Source organism: Telmatherina bonti (genome assembly GCF_933228915.1).
Source record: "Telmatherina bonti genome assembly, chromosome: 18".
NCBI lineage: Eukaryota > Metazoa > Chordata > Actinopteri > Atheriniformes > Telmatherinidae > Telmatherina > Telmatherina bonti.
The window spans coordinates 27,687,881-27,708,601 of record NC_136616.1 but is presented as its reverse complement, the minus strand read 5'-3'; the positions used below and the strand labels follow the sequence as shown (position 1 = coordinate 27,708,601).

The window sequence follows — 20,721 nt, the reverse complement described above, 5'->3', positions numbered from 1 at the left end:
AGATTTTAATTTTAAATGTCACCTGATCCTAATTCCCTATCATCAGACTTATACTCTTGTACTTCTTTGATTTGCTGAGATTTTTGGGCCAGTTTTCATAGATGAGTCTAAATAGCCTTCTGTATAAGCAGAAGGCTCTGAATGCCTTTGCTATAAAAACAGATGCTGAATGGGGACGATATTTAAAAAAGGAAAATGTGATTCCTGGAACAACGTGTGGAGATTCTACAAAATTATAATTGAGAAGGACTTAAAAATGGGACATTTTTAAGAGTTGGCATCGTGTGGACTATATCGGTGATCAGTTTGTCATTTTACTGCAATATAATGGCTTTTATGATCATAAACTGCAGGGCTTTGTTGTGGAAAAAGCCCTGGATGATTGGTAGCTGTTTCTGTAAAGACCTTGTGACAGTTAACTGTGGATCCAAATTCTTATAATTGAACAATTGTACTCATTCAGCTCAGCTCCTCAGCTAATTTGAATGTTGTTTAAATACAGCATACCTGTAATGAAAAATGAACAATTGGAAAATGTGTAAATAGTTTGGCTCTTGTTTGAAGAACAAAATAAATACTAAATAAATAGCATTTGGGTTGAGACTGCCTCAATATTTCTTGAAAATCATTTTGAAGAGGATTTGGCACATTGGAAAACGGAAACCCTTTGAACCAAACTCTCGCGATAGTTGGAAACACATGGCTGCCTCAGTGTTTACAACTTCTCGTTATGAGCTAGTGAGACAAAGTTCCACAGCAGGACACTGAGAAGTTTTTGTGGGTTCCCTAGTTTTTTTTCTTCCTCACGTGAAGTTTTGAAAGCATCGAGAGAGACTGCTTGAAGCCAAACTGCAATCAACACAAGCGGCGAGGCAAGCCATAACGCAGGTATGTAGCTCCAGCCTGTTAGCTGAGGCTAATGCTAACATAAGCTAAAGTGTTGTGATTTTCGTCTCCGTTGCCAGGAGACTTTTAAAGGAAACTGGAGCTATTGGTCTTGCTTGCAGTCGCCATTTCAGCTGTGTAAAAGCATAACAGAGCATAATGTGTAAGATTTAGCGTAGTAAATTGTGCCGTTAATTCATTTGAAGTGTCACGTCACGACTAACTGCGAGAGCTTGCACGAGCCTTTTTAGCCATGCTGGTCTCTATCTTTGGAATGACTTTTATTTTATCACATTTTTGTAAAATTGCTCTAAATGCTGCTGCGTTGTTTTGAGAATTGTGTGCGTTCATGGTCGCCTCGTATGCTTTGTTCCCCGCCTTCATCATTGTTTGCCTCGCTGTTTTGTTAACAGGTGGGTGGGTGCTGTGATGTCCTCAAACCCCAACAGACTCAACCATCCGCACCGCAGGAAGAAGCACTATCCTAGTAGCACCTACCTCACCCACGTCTGACAGCAACCACTGGACACAAGTCACTTAAGTGGAGAACTGGACTGAGGAGATCAAATAAAGCAAAGTGATGTCTGATTCAGCTGGAGGCGGTGAAAGTGGAGGTGTGACAGATGCAGTGCAAGACTCTGAAGCAGATAGTGAGCCCCCTCAACAGGTCCCACCCATACTACCTGAATCAGACTGTGTGGAAGTAGGGGAGTCCACAGAGGAAGGGGCCCCGCCGGCTGCCAAGCGGTCCAGAATGATTGAGGAGGACCAGGTGCTGGTTGTGGAGCCTGTAAAAATCCACGATGAAATGCCAGCACAGGCTGACTTGTTACAGGAAAACACCACCCCATCTCCCCAAAGTAATGTATCAATTCAGATGAGCTGCAGCATTTTTTTGCATTCATAATCAAACTTTAGGAATTCAGCACTGGTTGAAATGTCAGTTTATGTACACTGCATTTACTTTGTGTTGCATAAACAGGACCTCTGCAGTGTGAGGAGGAAAATCAAAAGGGCAAGGAAGTAACCATCCCTGATAAGGGTGTCGCTGAATGCCATCAGAATGGAGATAGAGGGCATGATGCGCCTGAAGAAGGATTGAAACCAGAGGATGAGCCCAACAGTGACAGATCTGCAGACAGTCCAAGTGTTGGCCAACAGTAAGTAGAGGCAGATGGTTTATTTTTAGCTACCATACTCACATAACCAGGGGTGAAGATGCATCAAGTGACACAACATGACATTAAGTGAACTATTTAAAACAGAGTTCAAAACTTGTTCTTGCAAGGTAGGTAGAAGCTTCAGTATGTGTACTGCAGTGCTTCAAGCTTAAACTATATTTTTGAGTTGAATGTGAGAAAGTTTTATTTTTGATGTTTTAGACAGGTTTCAATTTGAATAAAAAGCCCCAAATTTGAGTCTGCAATTTAAAAAAAAAAAAAAAACTGCTCCGTTGTACTGCCCCCTACAGGCCAAACCTGAATATGTCAGCACATTTGCCCTGCACTAAAAGTTTAGTCAAGTAAAACAAGATTTCACCAAAAGGTTGAGGTTCATTTACTCACTGAGTAAATTAGAAGCTTCCTAAATTTTTACAGTATCAAGTTTCAAATGTATATGTGATGCTCTTGAATGTGTGGCTTTGAAATTTAAGAAATGGGAAGTAACTTATTTGTGTTAAACTTTATGCTTCTACTTGGCTTGTTTTTCTATGATTATTACACAATTAGTCAGCAAAGCAAACAATGTCATGATATTCAGGTTTTCTGCATTTAAACAAGGCTGTAAATAAAAATATCCATTATCCATTTTTTCAGTTATTGATCGTCCAGAAAAGTTTGGCCAGCTTTTTTATTTGTAATGTACATTTCTCATTTGAAGCTATTTTAATATTTGTAGTGATATTTTTGTTGTTTTCTTGCTTCTTTTATTTTGCAATAGCATTTTCTTTTTTAAAAGAAAAAGCTAAATAGTAAAAAGCACCACAGCATTAACTAATCATATATTTGACACCATCTGCATTGTATAATAAGCAGAACTGGGAAAAAATGGCCCTTTTAAAAGAGGAGAGAAAATTTTAAGTTATGAATCTGTGAAATTTAAATAACAACCAGTTCATTTATGTGCTTTAATTGATCAACAAAACAGGTTTACTACATGTGTATTGTATGTGTATAGATTTACTTTTCTTTCAGAGATTTTGCTCGTTCACATTGTGGTTTATCATTATTCATCCATATTTGATGCCCAAATCTAGTTAAGGGTCACAGATGTGCCGAAGTCTATCCCAGCTTCTATCATGTGAGAGACAGGATGCGTTCTGGATAGGAAACCCGTACAACATGGACAACCACTCCCACTCATTTCTAATAGTAATGTAGTTGTTAATCTAACATGCGTTCATTTGGACTGTGACGGGAAGCTGACATACCCAGAGAGCACCCTACATACATGGGAGGACATACAAGGACATACAAACAGGCCCCAGCTGAGGTTTAAATCAGTAATCTTTTTGCTGTGAGGCCCTAACCCCCACACCACAATGCAGCCTCATTGTGGTTTAAGGCTGTGTTTTTTTTCAATTCATTCCCTTAAACTAGCGTCATCCATCATGCTCATGCCAGTCTTTGTCAGTTTTCTCCCCTTGTAGTGTGGAAGTTTTTTAAGTATATTCACTCGATTTAAAAGTTTTTAAAAAGGGCTACTGTGCAGTCTCACAAAAGCTTTTCAGAGACTGTGCGATGCTGTAGTTTCATTTTGAACCTGAAATGCAAAAATTACAACAGATTTTCATCATGAAAACAAAGTAAAGGAAACAAACAAACAAGAAGCATGGCTAAAAAGCACAGATAATGCTTTCACCAGCATCAAAGTGGGATAGCCTCAGATTCCTTCACTAATTTTTAACAACTGCTAAATGGCAGGAAGAACCGAACAGAACCATATCAGATCCATTATTAAATTAAAATATTTTTTTTTTGTCAAACTAAACACATTTGTGTTCTTAAATTGGTGCTGCAGTGGAATGAATAAGTGTTGTTTTTGCATAATTTATTCATTTTTTAAGTCCTTCACTGTGGACCTGTTCTTGTCTCTGTTGCGTTTAGCCTTGGCTTGGATTTTACCCAGAACCCCCAGATGCTGACTGGGTCGTGGACCGAGTTCTCCAACTTCCAAGAAAATTACCTGAAAGGCTGCAAATGGTAATTTCTTTACAAATAAAAATGGCCCGCCAGAACGAAATTTTAATGTTCATTATATAAAAGATATATACAGTATATATATTTATGAATGTACATTTTGAGGTTCTTTTCTGATACCATTTTGTGTCTTTAGCCAGCTTAATTTTTATCTTTTATTCCTATAGAAGTTTAGATTTGCTGGAGTCCAAATGTCCAGCCCATTCAAACAACGGTGAAGGATAACTTCTATGTTTGTCTTGCTAAATAAGGTCAAATCTCTTGATTATAAACATAAAGCAAGTATTCAGTTCAATCTGTTTTTCTGTTTAATTAGTCACATATTAGTTAAATACTATAAATTCATATTTTAGTCCACCTCTTTCACAAAGTGAAGCATAAACTAAAACATGTCCCTGATGTAAATCATATGTCATATGAGAGTGAAACAAACATATTTCTGTTTTGTCTCTGTTTTCTACTTGCAAATTCAACATGACACAAACTTCAGTTCATATTTCTCTCGGTTAAAGGAGAACGCACCTTCACGTCTGTCATCCTTTGTCTTCTGTTAAAACTAGGGCTCCCGATGGTTCCTGCATCCTGACCAACAGTGCAGACAATGTGCTGCGTGTGTACAATCTCCCTCCTGAGATTTATAGCAACAACTGGGACTTGATTCCTGAAATGGTGAGTTTTCCATGCGGGACTCTGCTTGGTAGTAAAACAAAACATTTTCATGTTTTACTGTTATAAGTCGAGTTATAAATGCAGGAAATCTCTTCACACAGTTCACTTGCAATCCAATCTATTTCTGCCTTTTATCTTTTATGAAGTATGTTTTAAGCACAAATGTGTGTTCTGCGTTTGCTTTCATTTTCTACACAACACCAGTATGTTGTTAAAGGCTACGTTTTCTTATTTGTCGTTAGAATCAACCAAGAAAATCATAATTTAAGGTAGCAGCTGGAGAAAATGCATTACTAAGCCTTTATCTGGAAGAAGAAAATGTACGTTAATTCTTTTGGGTTTGGGGAAATATCAAGCATTGAGCAAAAACTCTATTCTATTACGGGCTGGCAGATTGGGATCACTGAACAAAAATAATTGAATGAAATCCATTTTCTCCCATTACAGAGATCTCGTAGCCTTTGGGATAAGGGTAGAAAATTGAGTGTTGATTGCTCCATTTCTCAAACATTGCTCCCCTTTGCTGGTGAATTTATTGCAAGTAAAAGCTGGGGATGTTTTCACCACCTGCAGTCGTGCGAAAGTTTGTGAAATCTGTGGAATGAAAGATTTTTGTATGTCTGTAGAAATATTATGTTAGCCATATGATATTCACATAAGTCTGTAAAGTAGATAAAGCGATCCCTGCCCATCATATGTGATAGAATGTTACACTGTGTCATCATTTATTGCATGTTTTTCATATCCGAGTGGGATAACTGTGTGTGAAGGGACCGTTCGTTCTCATGTTTAACTGTTTAATTTCTGGGATGTTGATTTGTTTTTTCTCACTAACTGATCTTGCACAACATTTCCATTAAGTGAAGAGCTCGGACACATTCTTTCCTTGAACAACTTGGTCATCTCACTCCAAAACCAACCTTCTCTGGAAACTTGATGCATTGACAGATTTCTTGACATTTTTCCTGTAAAATGCACTGCGGGTGTAGCGGGTTTAGCAGAAAAGCACAGACTTCTCTATTCATGTCCACTTCCTCCAGCTTGTTCAGGGAAGATCCAAAGGTATGCTCAGGCAAACTGAGAGATGTAGTCTAGACCGTCCAGCTTGTCCTGGGTCTTCCCTGGGGCCTCCTACTGGTGGGGCATATCTAGAACAACTCTCCACTGAAGTTACCCGTAGACTTCCTAAACAGATACTCAAGCCTCCTCATCTGGCTCTTCTTGAACTGAAGGAGCTGTGGCTCTGCTTTGACCGAGCTTCTCAACCTTCCTCTTGGGGAGAGCCCAGATGCTCTGCAGAGGAAGCACACTTCAGCCACTTGTATCTGTGGTCTTGGTTTTTTTTTTTTTGGTTGCTACCCACAGCTTTTAACCAAATGTACCTGGCCGATAAAAACACTCAGCAAAACTAACCATAATACTACCACCGCCATGTTTCACAAATGGCTTTAGGTTTTAGGTTTTTGTCTTGGAATTTTGTGTTTTTTTTTCTTTATCCATAACACTTCTAACTTAAATCAAAATGTTTGGTTTGTATATTCCTCCCTCCCCCTCCCAGTGATCTCAAATAAATTGCACTTGGACTGTAGTGGCGTCTGTAAAAGCAACCATGTCGTTCACTGTTCTCCTTTTGGTGCATGCAACATCTCAACACATAGGCAGGAGGCTTTAATTTACTTCGAAGTTACAAGTATTTTCTTCGTGACCACACACCCTTAAGCTCTTGCAACTTCTCAGAGAAGCAGGTTCAGATTTGGTTCACACTTTCGGAGCAGTTGTTTCTGAGTGCCACCTGGATTAGACCACTCAGGTGTCGGGACATGAATCCTTTGGTACACAGTGTTTTCTTTTATTTTCATCAGCAAGCAAGCATGTAGATGTGTTGGTGAGTGAGTGGAACAAAAGCATTCATGCCTGCATTTTGAAGCTCCAGCTGCTGTCAGCATGCATATTGGCTGGAAACGTGGAGAATTGCTTTGCTGTTCTCACACTCCAGGACTGTGTGGCTAAATAAACTGTCACAAGTCGAGACTAAATTTTGCAGACATTTGCTTTCTCGTATGCAACCACTTTAAAATTTGTCTGGAAGTATTCAGGGCCACGATACATCTATGAAAATTGTTTCACATGCTTCGATATGGAGGGCTCTTTGCTGGAAAACCACTTTCGAGGATGGTAACGGTCGCCTTGAATTTCCTTTTGTTTCTGTTCAATCTCTCCAGCTGCAGATCAGTGAGGTCCAAACTCTTAACAGATGTTTTGTAACCTTTTTCATTGCCAGTAGAATGTCAAAAGTCTGATTTTTTTTTTTTTTTTTTTTTTTTTTTTTTTTTTTTTAAATGCCACCACACACTTCCAGAAACCTATTGTGAAGATCAGAAGCGGACAGATCCCTGTTCATTACATAAAAAAGGACTCCCATTCACACTTTGTCAACTTAATTGCTCATCCTTGAGGTAAAAAAAAAAACTGTTGCTAATACTAGGTTTTGTAGGATTTTAATGCTTTTTACAAAAAAACCTCACAAATATTTAATAATATTTTTGCCTTGGTTGTATGAACAGTAACATAGAAAAGAGACCAAACATTTTCAACGTTTAACTGAATTAAAGTAAAGATCTAAAAACTCATCAATCATTTGATTTTGTTTTGTCTTTTTTCTTGTTTATAAAGTTGTTATAAAGACAAGCATTACAAAGTGCTTTACACAAATATATTTGCACATTAAAAATTTAAATAATCAATGTTAGCACTCACTGACCCCTCTCTATCTCATTAACACATAAAAACACACACACCAATAATAGTCATAGAAAAATACACATCTGGCCTAACGCTGCTGTAAGGAAACATCAACCTGGGATCCATGCACACTGGGACCCAGCCCACCCATCACCACAGAGGCCACTACCCATCCCCAGCCACCCAGACAAGAGCAGATCCCACAATAACGTCCCTGCAGAACAAGCAGGATTACTCCCAGGCATCAAGGATCGCCAAAAAAGCACACTGGAAACACATCGGAAAAAAACACTGGAGTTATAAACGATCTTTTAAAAAAATGAAACTAAGATCAGATAAAAATGGATGAGAATAAATATGAGCAACAAGTCTGAAAATCCGATAAAATCTTATGAGATTGTTTTTTTCTCCTCTGCTCTTTGTTTTAGAATCCAGTGCTGAGGATGACAGAAGGAGACACCATCTACGATTACTGCTGGTTCCCAAAGATGAACTCGTTGGAGCCAGACACGTGCTTGTGAGTTCAATCTGATATTGACTAAACAATCACTATGGTGGACACTGCACCAGCAACCCTCTCAAAGGAATCATGCATAGTATTTTCCCTTGTTAAACCTTAAATTAGCCTGGAACAGCTGTGTATCATCCTCTGTTTATTACGTGTTGATGTGCAGTGTTAGATGTACTGTTTTCATGGGATTTAAAATCAAAGGGTTTGTCTTGCATAAAACAGCAGAAACACGCACTTCTGAGTCCCCAGCTCAGGAACGATTCAGCTCAGGGGGGGGAGAAGACTTTGGCTTTTGTAAAGCACACAGACATTTCCACATTTTGAAGATAGTTGTAAACACATGAGTCATTCTTTGATCTCCTCGGTATTTGCATTTGCTGTTTGAACTTGTTGCTTTGCGGCTAAAAAAGCTGTAAAAGCCTTGTTGTGTGTCCAAAGAGCGAGAGGTCGGCCTTCTTCTTGTCACAATCTGCTCGACTGTTTGAGGCCCACGGTGCATTTCACCTTGATTCTGCCCAGCTGTAGACAAACACCTAAAGGGCCTCATGATTCCCTAACTAGAGGCATCTTTTTTTTTTCTTTTTTTTTTCTGCCTCCTGTGCACAAGCATGCATGGGGTAATTATGTCATCACTACGTGTTGGTTTTGGGCTCTGAAGCGCAGCCAGCATCAGCAACACCCAGCCGTCTCTGGAGAATGCTGATCGTCTGTGGTAAGAGAGCTGAGACCGCGCTAACGAGCTGAGGTCAAGTTGCCAACAGTTCTCACTGTTTTTCCCCTCCTCCCCCGGCTCCCATCATCTCCCGTTTACAACCTCCACCCTCTGGCAGTTCCCTCTGATCAAGCCCCAGCACTGACATCGCTCCATGTAACACCGAGCAGCTTTCCCTGAGTGAGGGAAGGAGGGCGGGGGGTGTCGAGAGCTGAAAACCAAGAGATCAAAGTTGTATTAGTGTCAAAATGATCAACAAACGGGTAGTCAACCACTTGAGAGCCTTTAGTGTATGAGCCGCAGCGGTAAGACCTGCTCATCTTGAGGATGCCAGTGGGAGCTGACAGCACGCGCTCTAGATTGTCTTCAGATGGCTGCCACCTATCAGAGCGGACCACCTGTAGGGCACGGCCAGGTGGTCAGGCATGCTGCGTTGTTAAGGGCTAAGGTAACCGGATAAAAGAGGGCGGTTGCGTTTATTAAAAACTTCTCCAACCAATCCGGTCTCCCACCTGACTGCTTCACTGTCATTTTGTTTCGCAGTCCTCCCCTCACGCTCCTTGAACTCTTCATCTGCCAAAAGCTGCGTGTTGTTGATGTCCCTCCTGCAGGGAGGGAATAAGGGCCCCCGTTATGGTTCGGTTAAGTTGCACTGAGTTCTAGGCATCACTCCAAGCTAGCAGCAGTGTAGCATTATAATTGGGCATTTCCCTGCTCTGGAATAAAGCCGCGGCTCAGAGGGGCCGTAACAGAACGCCGTGGCAACGCAGGGGCTAATTTCCTTTGTCTAATTGAGCCGCAGTGATGTTTCCGCATTTGTTCAGTGCCCAATAATTAGAGTTAAAAAGGCATTGCTCAGTTTTTTGGCCTTGATTTGAATCAAGGTTCGTGTCTCTGTAATGAAGCAGAGCACGGTGCTGCGTGTTTGTTTTGATGCAGGAAGATGAGGGAAAGTCTGCGAATGAAACAAGACGATAATTCACACGAAACGTTTTGCTCGTAGAAGCACTTCGGAAATATATTGGCAGCCTTTTTTTATTTGCATCTGTTCTGTTTTCTTTTTATTGTCTCCCTCTAGCAACGGAAGGCAGTAAGAAATCTCTATTTCTTTGCGTGCTGAATGGATTTTATAAGGTGCACCTGTAAAACGATTTGTTTGTGTCTGGCCGGCCGTCCAAAAACAATTACTCATGGGATTCACTTTATTAACAGCTCTTGGAACTTATCAGTCTGTGTGATAAACTATTACCTGTATGTTGCTAATTTACTCCCTTTTCTGATTATTTTTGGCTGGTTTTTCCCTCCCTCTTCCGCAGTATTGCAAGCAGTAGCCGTGACAACCCGGTGCACGTGTGGGATGCATTTTACGGGGAGGTTCGAGCCAGTTTCCGACCCTACAATCACCTGGACGAACTTACGGCGGCTCATTCGCTCTGCTTTTCGCCGGATGGAGCGCAGCTCTATTGCGGCTTTGACAAAACGGTCAGGGTCTTTCACACCGAGCGCCCCGGAAGAGACTGCGAGGAGCGGCCCACCGTAGGTCAGTTATCAGCTGACATCACACGGCCTCACATGTTAATCTCATAGCTGCTCTTTTCAGTCTGTCTGCGTGAAAACTAAGAACCATCTGAATTGCTGTCATTATGCATAAATCATCCTTACAGACAGTTTAACCTTTCCACTCACATTGGCGTTAATTAATGAATATTGATTTTTTATAAAAGATCAGATTATGATGGAAATCATCAGAGCAAGTCTTGTTTTTTAACCGCTTCAAGGACATTCATGGCTGTTTCAAAACACTTTCCACCAAAAAATAAAAATAAAATAAAGACTTCATATCAATATTCTGTGAAAATTAAAGGCCTAGACGAACAAACAAGTGAACAGAGACAACGTGGAAAGCATTGCCTGAAGTGGGCTCTTTCTTCTTTTCATTAAGTTGCAGCAGTTTGACAGCTGGCTGTTAAGCCTCCCAGGCTCCAGTCTCCTTGAACAAACTGACAAGGAGAGTTTTTATTCTACTCTTTAGATTAAAACTAAGGAGAACTAAATGTTTATAGTGATGGTTTTCTTATCTCTCATGTTTTTTAAGAAACTCCAGTTTGCTGGATTGTTTATAGATGTCCAGAATGATTAGAAATGTACATTTTTCTAGTTGTGGTTTTATATTTATGTAGCTATCCTGATTTTCTGTCATCATTTATTTCTTGAAGTATCAAGGTATTTGAGATAAAGAGATGTTTTTGAGGTAGCAACAAAGCTGCAGACAGATGCATGTAGTGAGGATTTATGTCAGTGTTTTTGCTTCATAAAACAACATTTAGTTCCACTCATTGATTGCTGTCTAATGTGATTTGCATAAGCCTTGTTCATGATAAGAGGAATGGACAAAAAGTCTGTTTTAAAAATAGGTAATATAACCCGGATTTCTGCTTCTTTGTGGCCAAAATGAGCAGCGAAACTTTTCCTGAAGGGTAAATTAGAACGTTGTTATACAATTCATTTCTGAGTTTGTGCTTTAGTTTTATTGGAGAATTTAGGAGTTGCCAAAGAGAATCATATTTGAGGACATAAGTATTTAGATTGTGAGCAATAAAATGTACAAACTCAATGAAATGTCACCCGCTCTTGTCTTGACTGCAGTGAAGAAGCAGGGCCAGAGTGGCATCATCTCCTGCTTTGCCTTCAGCCCCTGTCAGTCTGTGTATGCATGCGGCTCCTACTCCCGCTGCGCCGGCCTCTATTCCTGTCAGGATGGCACCCTGCTGGCTCTGCTGCCAACCCGCCACCACGGAGGCCTCACCCATCTGCTCTTCTCCCCTGATGGCAACTACCTGTACACTGGCGGACGCAAGGTAAACATGCACACGCGCCGTCATGTAGAGCTGGAGGGAGCAATGCTGCTTCAAATGTTGCAGCAAACAAAATCTAGGTCGTGTTCATGACAGATTTCTGCATTGTCAAGGTTTTGTACAACTGGGTGAGATGGCATGACTCAGCAGGTGATGAATTGATTAGTCATTATGGCATTCCTCTAAAAGTCATGGGCTGAAGTTTTGCACAATATTTTCTCATCGGTATACCCAGCAGCTTTGAAGGTGGGATCATTTAGCGTTCATGCTTTTTAGCTAAGATGAGATAAAAGTTACCTGTTGAGCCTTAATTACAATGAAATATTCATTAGTAAACAACTTGTACATATGTTGAACCATCTTGACACTTGAAATAAATTGTGGGGAGAGGCTTGTTTAAGAAAAATCTATTTAATAACAATCTTTGTAAATAATCCCAGTTAATCACATAACAATATTTGCCCCAAAAAGCAATATTTTTACATTTAAATGTGTTTTAGTAAAAATAAAATAAAAAAAACCATAAATGACTAAATAGAAATTTAAAAAATAAATAAAATTTTAAAAAAAATTGTAGATGACTAAATCCAATAATAGACATTAATATTGCAAACTCAAGCTCCTGTAATGTCTGTAAAAATCTATTTTATTGCATTTCTATTCAAAGTAGTATAAAAAAAAGAAGATTGAAAAGATTCCTGGCTGAAACTGAAGAGACCGAAAGTTAAAAGTGTCATTTTTTAAAGTATTTTCACTAACAGCTCTGATTTAGAGTTTGCAACATGTTTTCATCGACACGCTTCATTAATGGACATAATGTAACAGTGAGGCAGGACGGGATCAACCAGTGGTAACTTCTGTCTGGTCAGGCAGCAGCGCTGATCACCTCCTGCTCTGGCTGCAGCTTGAAGCTGGATGCTTCGTGAGGACCGAGCTACTTGTCTGTTCTTTTGGACATTAAAGTGTTGATACAGCAGCTGCTGCTACTTTTACGTCAGTCAGCAAAAATCTCCAATATCACCAGAAAAAGCCGCTGGACTGGTTGATGGGTTGTTTTTTTTCTTCAAAATTGTGGGAGGGGTCGGAAAAAAATCACTAAATATAGTTTCTAAGTTATTAGCTGAGCTCTGACATATGTGTCAGTGTAAATTATACACTGACAAACTGTCACAGGGACTTTTCAGAATTGGATTAAGTGGCATAGAAAATGAGTGAATGAATGAAAGGATTCTCTTTTATTTACACACAGGAAAATTATATCTACATACAGAGAAAAAAAAGATATATATATATTTGTAAATAAGAGGCTGACTTTGGCATCTTTAGATATATTATCAATCTAAATATACTTTTTTTTTTTTTTTTTCGGGGGGAGTTGCATATATTTGTTTCCTTTCCTGAGCTGAGCTCTAATTTCCAGTGTTATTTTAACTTGTTCAAGTTAGACTAAAATATAATTTAGAGTTAAATCATTAGTTAATAACAAAGGAATGTACTGTAGTGTGTGTTTTTTTTCTTAAACACTTTCTTAAACGGACTCCTGTAAGAGTGTGCTAAAAGGGTTTTTTTCTTTTCTTTAATGGGTGAAACTTGGTTTTAGGGTCAGGCCCGGCATTCAGCTGTGATGATTATGGTTAAGTCCAGGGGAATGGGGAATGCATTGTGGCAGTGGATAGTCTCCACAGTCAATACAAACCAGATGTTTGTGTATGTGTGTGTGTGTGTAGGACTCAGAGATCTTATGCTGGGACCTGAGAGACCCAGGAAAAGTTGTATTTTCTCTAAAGAGGAATGTTGCCACTAACCAGCGCATCTACTTCGACCTGGACCAGTAAGTTGACCCTCCCGAACTGAACTCTGATGATTGTAACACAAGTTTTTTTTAGCCACTTCATTTGTAAACACTCAGCTTTGACCATTAAATTACGGCCTGTAGGCAGTTCTGTTGTATTTGTATTTGCACACTTGTGTTATTGTGTGTGTGTTCAGGTCAGGCAGGTACTTGCTGAGCGGAGACACGGAGGGAGTGGTGTCGGTTTGGGATACTCAAACAGCTCCTCCTGATGAGAACGAAGAACTCCTACAACCTCAGCTCAAGTTCCAGGCCCACTGGGACTGCACCAATGGCATCAGGTAAAAGCTCTTCACAACGTCATTGAGTTTTATTCCAAAGTAGGTTTTCATTTGTTATTAATGACACAGCAGATGCAATGAGACCCTAGAAGAATAAGAGCCCTTCCCACTGTAAAACATACGTCTGCTTAGTGAAATATTAATACTCCACGTCGCTGAGCAGTCAGTGATCTTACAAATATAACGCCATTTGCAAAAAAAAAAAAAAAACTGTTTAACAACAACGTTTTGACATCAGTTGTTATGTATAATTACACTTGTACAGCTCACAGACAGCTGCAGCTTCATAGTACAGTTAATACTTTTACACCAAAATTAGCATCTTTAATTACAGTCTAATCTACTCAACAGGTTAATTAAAAACTCTTCCATTGCCAGCTGCAGTGTGCTCACTCAGTGCTTAGGGCTACTTCTTATCTGGGAGGAAAGCAAAGAGCATGCACACCCTCAGTCTTTCACTTCATTTAGCCTGCGTTTGTCCAACATATCCTTCCATGTCAAAGCGGCTGCTCAGTGTCGCTGTTGTGCTGCCTGTTTTTCAGCGATTGTGTCCCCCAGTTATTTTGCACAAAAATGTAGGTCATAAACAAGGTCTTTCAGGAAGAGAAGAGCTTCTAATTTCAGGAGATGCGATTTAGTGAAGCTTATAACTGCTATAAGCGGACTGGATTCATGGAAAGTACCGAATTATCTGTTAAATTTTTTAGGATGATAACTAATGAAGATTTATCATGTAATGTGTTTGTAATGTGTGTAAAATCTTAGAAATGGTCCGAGTTTTTCCTCTGCTGTTACTATTACTCTGCTTCCGCAGCATCCATCCCTTCATGCCGCTGCTGGCGACATCCAGCGGCCAGCGGCAGTTCCCGTGGCCCGGCGACAGCGAGGGGGACTCGGCCTCTGACACCGAGGCGGGCGGAGCTGTGATGTCTCAGCGGGAGATCCAGCAAGATAACGCCTTGACTCTGTGGTGGGCCGGACCGCTCAGTCCTCCTGCAGAGGAGAACCAAGACCAGAAAACAGCAGTGCCGGAGGCCTGAATCTCTGTTAGACCAGCCAGCTCACACAGAGCGAGTTGTACCTGACATGTCATATCTGCTATTGGGGGGGACGTTTGCATAAACTTGATTGTTGTCTTATCGTCTTCGCCCATGATGGGAAAAGCATCTCTGGATCAATTGTAAACAGTCTTTTTACATTTTTTTTAGATTGACTTTGATATCACCTGTTACAGACACAATTCTCTGACTTCCAGCATTAAACTATAGAAGCCTTCCATGTAGGCTCAGTGCTTCACACCTTCAGGGCTCAGATTCCTACCGAAGTCGTGATAAGAGGCGAGTAAGGAGTGGATTAGAAGCCAGTACTTATCATTTTAGTTATTTAATTGGCAAACCTTTGTTTTTTAGAATCCGGTCAAGATTTAAAGAAAAGTTAACAACGCCTTGTACGATTTTGTTTACCTTTATTTTTATTCTGTAATCCGCTTCCTTGATTGCATTGATTGAGAGAAAAGGCCGCCGACTGTGTTGTGAAGCAGCTTGGTGTCCATCCGCTGATCTGAGTTCTAACTGTGGGAGTGTTTGTTTGTGTGTGTTTGGCTGTAATGCTGCCCTGGAGATTCCTCTCTGCTATAGTAACTGTAAGTGCCATTTGTTTCTTGAGCTTTGCTTTTGTAAACCGAGAGATCTCCTGTTTTTACCTTTTGTCTTTTAAAGTACCAGATGCACCAACTTGTGTCGCTCTGTGCGTGCCCACAGATGTATATTTTTGTAAAGCCATGATGATTCTTTGAATGTACTCTATAAGCAGCTAGCTTAACGTCGTTCCAGTCTATGAAAGTCTTTAATTTTTTTGGGTGTACCTGGTGAACGAGTTTCTCTTTTTATTGTTTTTCTTTCTTTTTTTTTCTACCACTTGTGGTCAGATTACATTTGTACTTTTGTGTAAGTGGTGATGCAGGGGAACAAAACACATCATGTTGAAAGAACTGCACTAGGACTGCAGTGATTCTCTTAATGTTTTAGTTCCCAACTGTGGGAGTTTGCTTTGCCATAGAGCATCTTTGCAGGTTTTGTTCGAGGCTCTTCACGCTCCAGTGCAAGCCCTTGTATCTTTAGACACAGAGAAATTAATCAGGTTTTGAGATTGCTGCACCTCTTGGAACATAAATCCGTTGCCAAGCAATAGTAGCTATAATTTCATAGCTATTATTACATGATACGACACATATTTCTGGGCTGTTGAGAAGCATTAGGAACCATGTAGGCCTTGAAGATGCCAAATAAGTCTCTAGATAAATGTCTCTTGTCTAACAGGTCGCTTGCTGGTGGTTCTGCACAAGCTGGGATGAATTAAAATCATATCTGAACAGATGCATGGATATTTTCTTTTTGTATCTTCTGTTAAAGGTACTTTAGAGTTTCTTGATGAATGCAAGATGATGTTACTCCTGAGTCAAGAGGCAGCTCTTAAAGCCTAAAGGGACTTTGGCTTATGAGGTGGAAACTATTCATAGGTTTCACCTTTCCCCACACATACTCTGTTTGAAAGCACACTCATGTATTTGATTGTCTGACACCACAGGGACACGTCGAGCGGAGAGCCAAGTTGGAGAGCTGCGCTGTTGTGTTGTACGGGTTGCTTAGCAACCACCCTCGCCTTGGGGAAGGAAAGTAGGTAGAGAGACGACAAGACTGAAAATTGGGGGCGCACAGAGAGGAAAAAATGCCACTCAAGTGTAATAAATAATCCAGTGGTGTAATGATTGCTGCTGCTTTCTTTGATGTTCTGGATTGACACTAGCAGAAAATAAAAGTGTGTGTGTGTGTGTGTGTGTGTGTGTGTGTGTGTGTGTGTGTGTGTGTGTGTGTGTGTGTGTGTGGGTGTGTGTGGGTCAGCGTGTAATGTAATGATGCTTATCACCTCAGGTGTGTCTGTCAGGAACATAAAGCAGTAACGTAAAGTTCAAGGAGGTTGGATCATTTCTGTCCATGCATAAAAAGTAAAATAGATGCATCAAAGATATGAGTAAAAAGGTTGAATACGTTCATGATAATTTACCAAAGTCACGTTTTCAAAGCTGCTTTAGTTCAGTTCTTTCTGTATGCTATGAAAGGGCATCACATTGACTTTTGTTACCTCTGTAAGCTTTTTTTTTTATTACCAGCTTTGTATACTGGTGAAAAGACATTGACATTGGCTGGAATGTGAATAATAATGCAACTAAAATACCGTAGTTACTCATTGCCATTTTCAACCAATATCAGCAGCATAAAAGAAAAAGCAAATGGCCTGAAGTTAAATTCAGAATTTATTGAGCTACATTGGGAGATGGATGTTGCCACAGTCATCAATAAACCTCTTGCTCTGATTTGAAGCCAAAAGACAGAAGGGACATGCAGAGAGATACTTGACATCTGAGGACCCCGCCTCCCCTCTGTCATTGAATTACTGTTTTTTTTTTTTTTTTAAATCACCACCAGCACACTAATAAGAAGGAATTAGTCTAGTTAATGACACCATGAGGAGTTGAGCGTAAGATCTATTGACCTAATATTTCATGAGGGAAGCTGACAGGTTTTGAAGTAGCCCAGAAGTTTCGGGGGCCATCGCTTTGAGGCTCTCCCTCATCAGCTTTATATCTGGATGACATCTTTCTCTTATGTACAGTCTGCCTTGTTGTATGCTTGTCGGGTTGCTGTAAGTGAAAGAGACATTCTTCTGAAGTCTCTTCTAGCCGTGCACATGTGTTACAATAAATGCCGTTTTATTGATGACTGTGTCAGAAAATAATGGAAAATATATATATATATATATATATATATATATATATATATACACCCAAAAAAAAAAAAAAAAATAATATATATATATATATATATATATATATATATATATATATATATATATATATATATATGTATGTGTATATATATATATATATGTATGTGTATATATATATGTATGTGTATATATATATATATATGTATGTATATATATATATATATATATATATATATATATATATATATATATATACTTTTTTAAAACATCTTTTACCAGCATTTTATCTGCTTTAAAAGTGTTCAGACTACATATGATTTAACTGGAAAATCAGCACTGGGATTTTAACTGGCGCCCATAAGGGAACACTCAACTCCTCTGTTTAACTCTGCTCCACAGAACAGAGCATTTTCTCATGTTTCAGCTCATTTATTTGGGTTTGTTAGTCTCATATTGTTTGGTTCTCTCTAATAGCCCTCATCAAACCTGCAGCAAACAGACAGCTGTTCTCGGCAAAGGCATGCAGCTCAAAATGGCAGCCATGGTGCTAGTGAACACAGTTAAGCAGCTGGCATGTTCACCGTGTCAGCTTTAGAAGGTCAGGTTGCTGTGTTGACAGCTTGTGCACTGATTAGATTTAATACTGCTGCTCATAAGGGTGTTGATGTATAACACCGTTATAAAATGTAATGTATGAAGGCAATTTGAGTAAAGTGCTTTCTGTACAGAAAAAATGGTCTGATTAAAAATTGTCCAGCTGTAAATCTGAAACTCCAAATTTCCTCTTGATTGTAAGTCCTAAGATTTACATTGTATTCTCTTTTTTGAGTAACAGATGGTTTAAACTCATGTAATATCCATCCATCTTCTGCCGCTTATCCAGGGTCGGGTTGCGCGGGCAGCAGCCTAAGCAGGGAAGCCCAGACTTCCCTCTCCCCAGCCACATTTGCCAACTCTGTGGGGGGTCCCAAGGCGTTCCCAGGCCAGTCATATAATCCCTTCAGCGTGTTCTGGGTCTTACCTGTGGTCTCCTCCCAGAGGGACATCCCTGGAACACCTCACCAGGGAGGCGTCCAGGAGGCATCCTAACCAGATGCCTGAGCCACCTCAACTGGTTCTTCTCCATGCGGAGGAGCAGCTGCTCTACTCTGAGCCCCTCCAGGATGACCGAGCTCCTCACCCTATCTCTAAGGGAGAGCCTGGCCACCCTGCAGAGGAAACTCATTTCAGCCGCCTGTGGACATTATACATGGAATATATGACTGTTCAAAGAATCTGGATAACAATTCCAAAGTGTTAAATTGCGTTTTTATCCCAAAACTACACGTGATAAATGTTGATTATATTAAGTGTACTTAGCAATCAGAAAGTTCCACGACTAAATTAATCCTCTGAGGTTTTATCCCCTCCTCACCTAAGACGGAAATACTTGAGGAAACACCGAGGAACTCTCATCTTTAATTAAATTCTGAATATATGTTTTGAAAACCTTCCAGGCAAACCTTGCTGTCACACAGATGACAGTGACGCCGTTATCTTCATCCCTGGGTGCCTTGCAGTGCAGTCTTTCCACTTGTGCAGTTAATGAGCCAATCCACATCAAGTGGTCTGCCTTGTCTGTGTTCCGAGTTTCCATTAACGCCGCATCCTGAGTGAGTCTCCATGGCCTCGCATAAGTGCTTTCCATTAGACGGGCGCACGCACAAAAAAAAAAAAACTCACCAGTTGCGTCGCTCATGGCCGGGGAGTGTGCGGAATAATAAGTAATGGGATTTTGATATTAAGAAAGACATTTTAAAACAGTTATTCAAATGGCTGGCTGCCTGTTGAATGTAAAAGTCCCACAGCGAAGCACTCCCACAAACACTCCGCGGCAGCGTGACCCCGGCTGAATTAGCAGAAGGAGCGCGCGCTGCTCTGAAGCTGCTGAAATGTTCAGGCCGCTTTCTGGTTTGTCAAAAGTGCTGCATTTGAAAGGGGGGGGGGGGGGGATGCTTTTTAGAACATGAAGCAGGAAGAACTGGGTTTTTTTTTGTTTTTTTTGTTTGTTTTTTTTGTAGCTTTTAGAGGTTGTCATACATGGCATTTCTGAAAATGTCAAAGGGGGGCGGGGTGGTGGGCTCCTTTATCTCTGCCAGACTTTGAACGTGTTTGGCAGGCGCTTAGCACAAGGCTTCGCTTTGACCCAGCTTTGACACACCAGAGGAGCAGAGTTGTTAAATCCACTTTTCTTCAGCGTTAATAGATTGTTCAGCATCTCCTGAGTTGCCGGTTTCCTCAGCACATTGCTCAGTTTACAGCTCGCGTGGAGGAAATGTGGAGACACACGGTGACCTGATCATCAAATCTATGCTGATTTAGTACCTGAACGCACCACCACAAGACTTATGTGGAAGATGAAGCCACCGACTGTAAATTCATTTATTGATTTATCTGTCATGACGTTTACCATCAGCTTGCTTCTTGCAATAAAAGGAGGAGGAAGGGTTGTTCTTGTGATGGTTTATGAAATATGAAGAGTATTACTGGGGAACCTTTTGGAGATGTTTTTCAGATAGTCTTGTAATTCAGTGCGGCCAAAAGACAGAAAGACAAATGAGAATGCGCTTATAGACTATTTCATTGGATACACTTTCTTTTTAAAACTAGTTGATCAGTCAAAAAAGAAAAAAAAAAAACAGCAGGAAGGTTACTGGTTCAAGTCTCGGCTGGGTTGTAGGTGTGGATACTACATGTTCTCTCCGTGTATGTGTGGGTTCTCCAACACGTATGTCCAAAGATATGCATGTTGGGTTAATTGGTTACTCTTAATTGTCCCTACAGTGAGTGTGAATGGTTGTTTATCTCTTTGTATTGACCCTGCGACCTTCCTGACGGCCTGTCCAGGAAGTACCCTGCCTCTTGCGCAATGATTACCGGGATAGGCTCCAGCTTACCCCCAACCCTTAACTGGACAAAGCGATTACAGTATTAATGAATAGTCCATAGATTTTGGAGCAGCAACATATCATAAGAAGCTATATGGCCCAGCTCAGGCCTCTTTGTGAGGAATTCACTCAGTTTTCACAGGCGAGCATGTTGGGACAACTGAGTTTTTTTTTAGAGGAGACATTTTGTTTTGTCACAATAGGAACAGCTGAGTAATGAGTGATGTTAACAGCGGTTAAGTTCCTTTTAGAGCCCCAATAAGGCAACATGCACAACAACAGGACCTTTCACTGAATGAAA

General features: G+C 40.4%; 1 protein-coding gene across 2 annotated transcripts; it reads left to right on the top strand.

Moving 5' to 3' along the window:
• The first annotated feature begins 739 nt into the window (after positions 1–739).
• Positions 740–16,302, top strand: wrap53 (WD repeat containing, antisense to TP53). Of its 2 annotated transcripts, none has more exons than XM_079257687.1 (11): positions 740–888; positions 1,299–1,745; positions 1,868–2,045; positions 3,993–4,088; positions 4,646–4,754; positions 7,925–8,013; positions 10,036–10,259; positions 11,366–11,577; positions 13,302–13,405; positions 13,564–13,707; positions 14,522–16,302. In XM_079257687.1, the coding sequence occupies exons 2-11, from the start codon at positions 1,466–1,468 to the stop codon at positions 14,745–14,747; spliced, it is 1,662 nt and encodes a 553-aa protein (XP_079113813.1). In that variant the 5' UTR covers positions 740–888; positions 1,299–1,465; the 3' UTR covers positions 14,748–16,302. The 2 variants fall into 2 exon arrangements, with proteins under 2 accessions (XP_079113813.1, XP_079113814.1); XM_079257688.1 differs by lacking the exon at positions 740–888 and adding an exon at positions 1,014–1,048.
• The last annotated feature ends 4,419 nt before the right edge of the window (positions 16,303–20,721 follow it).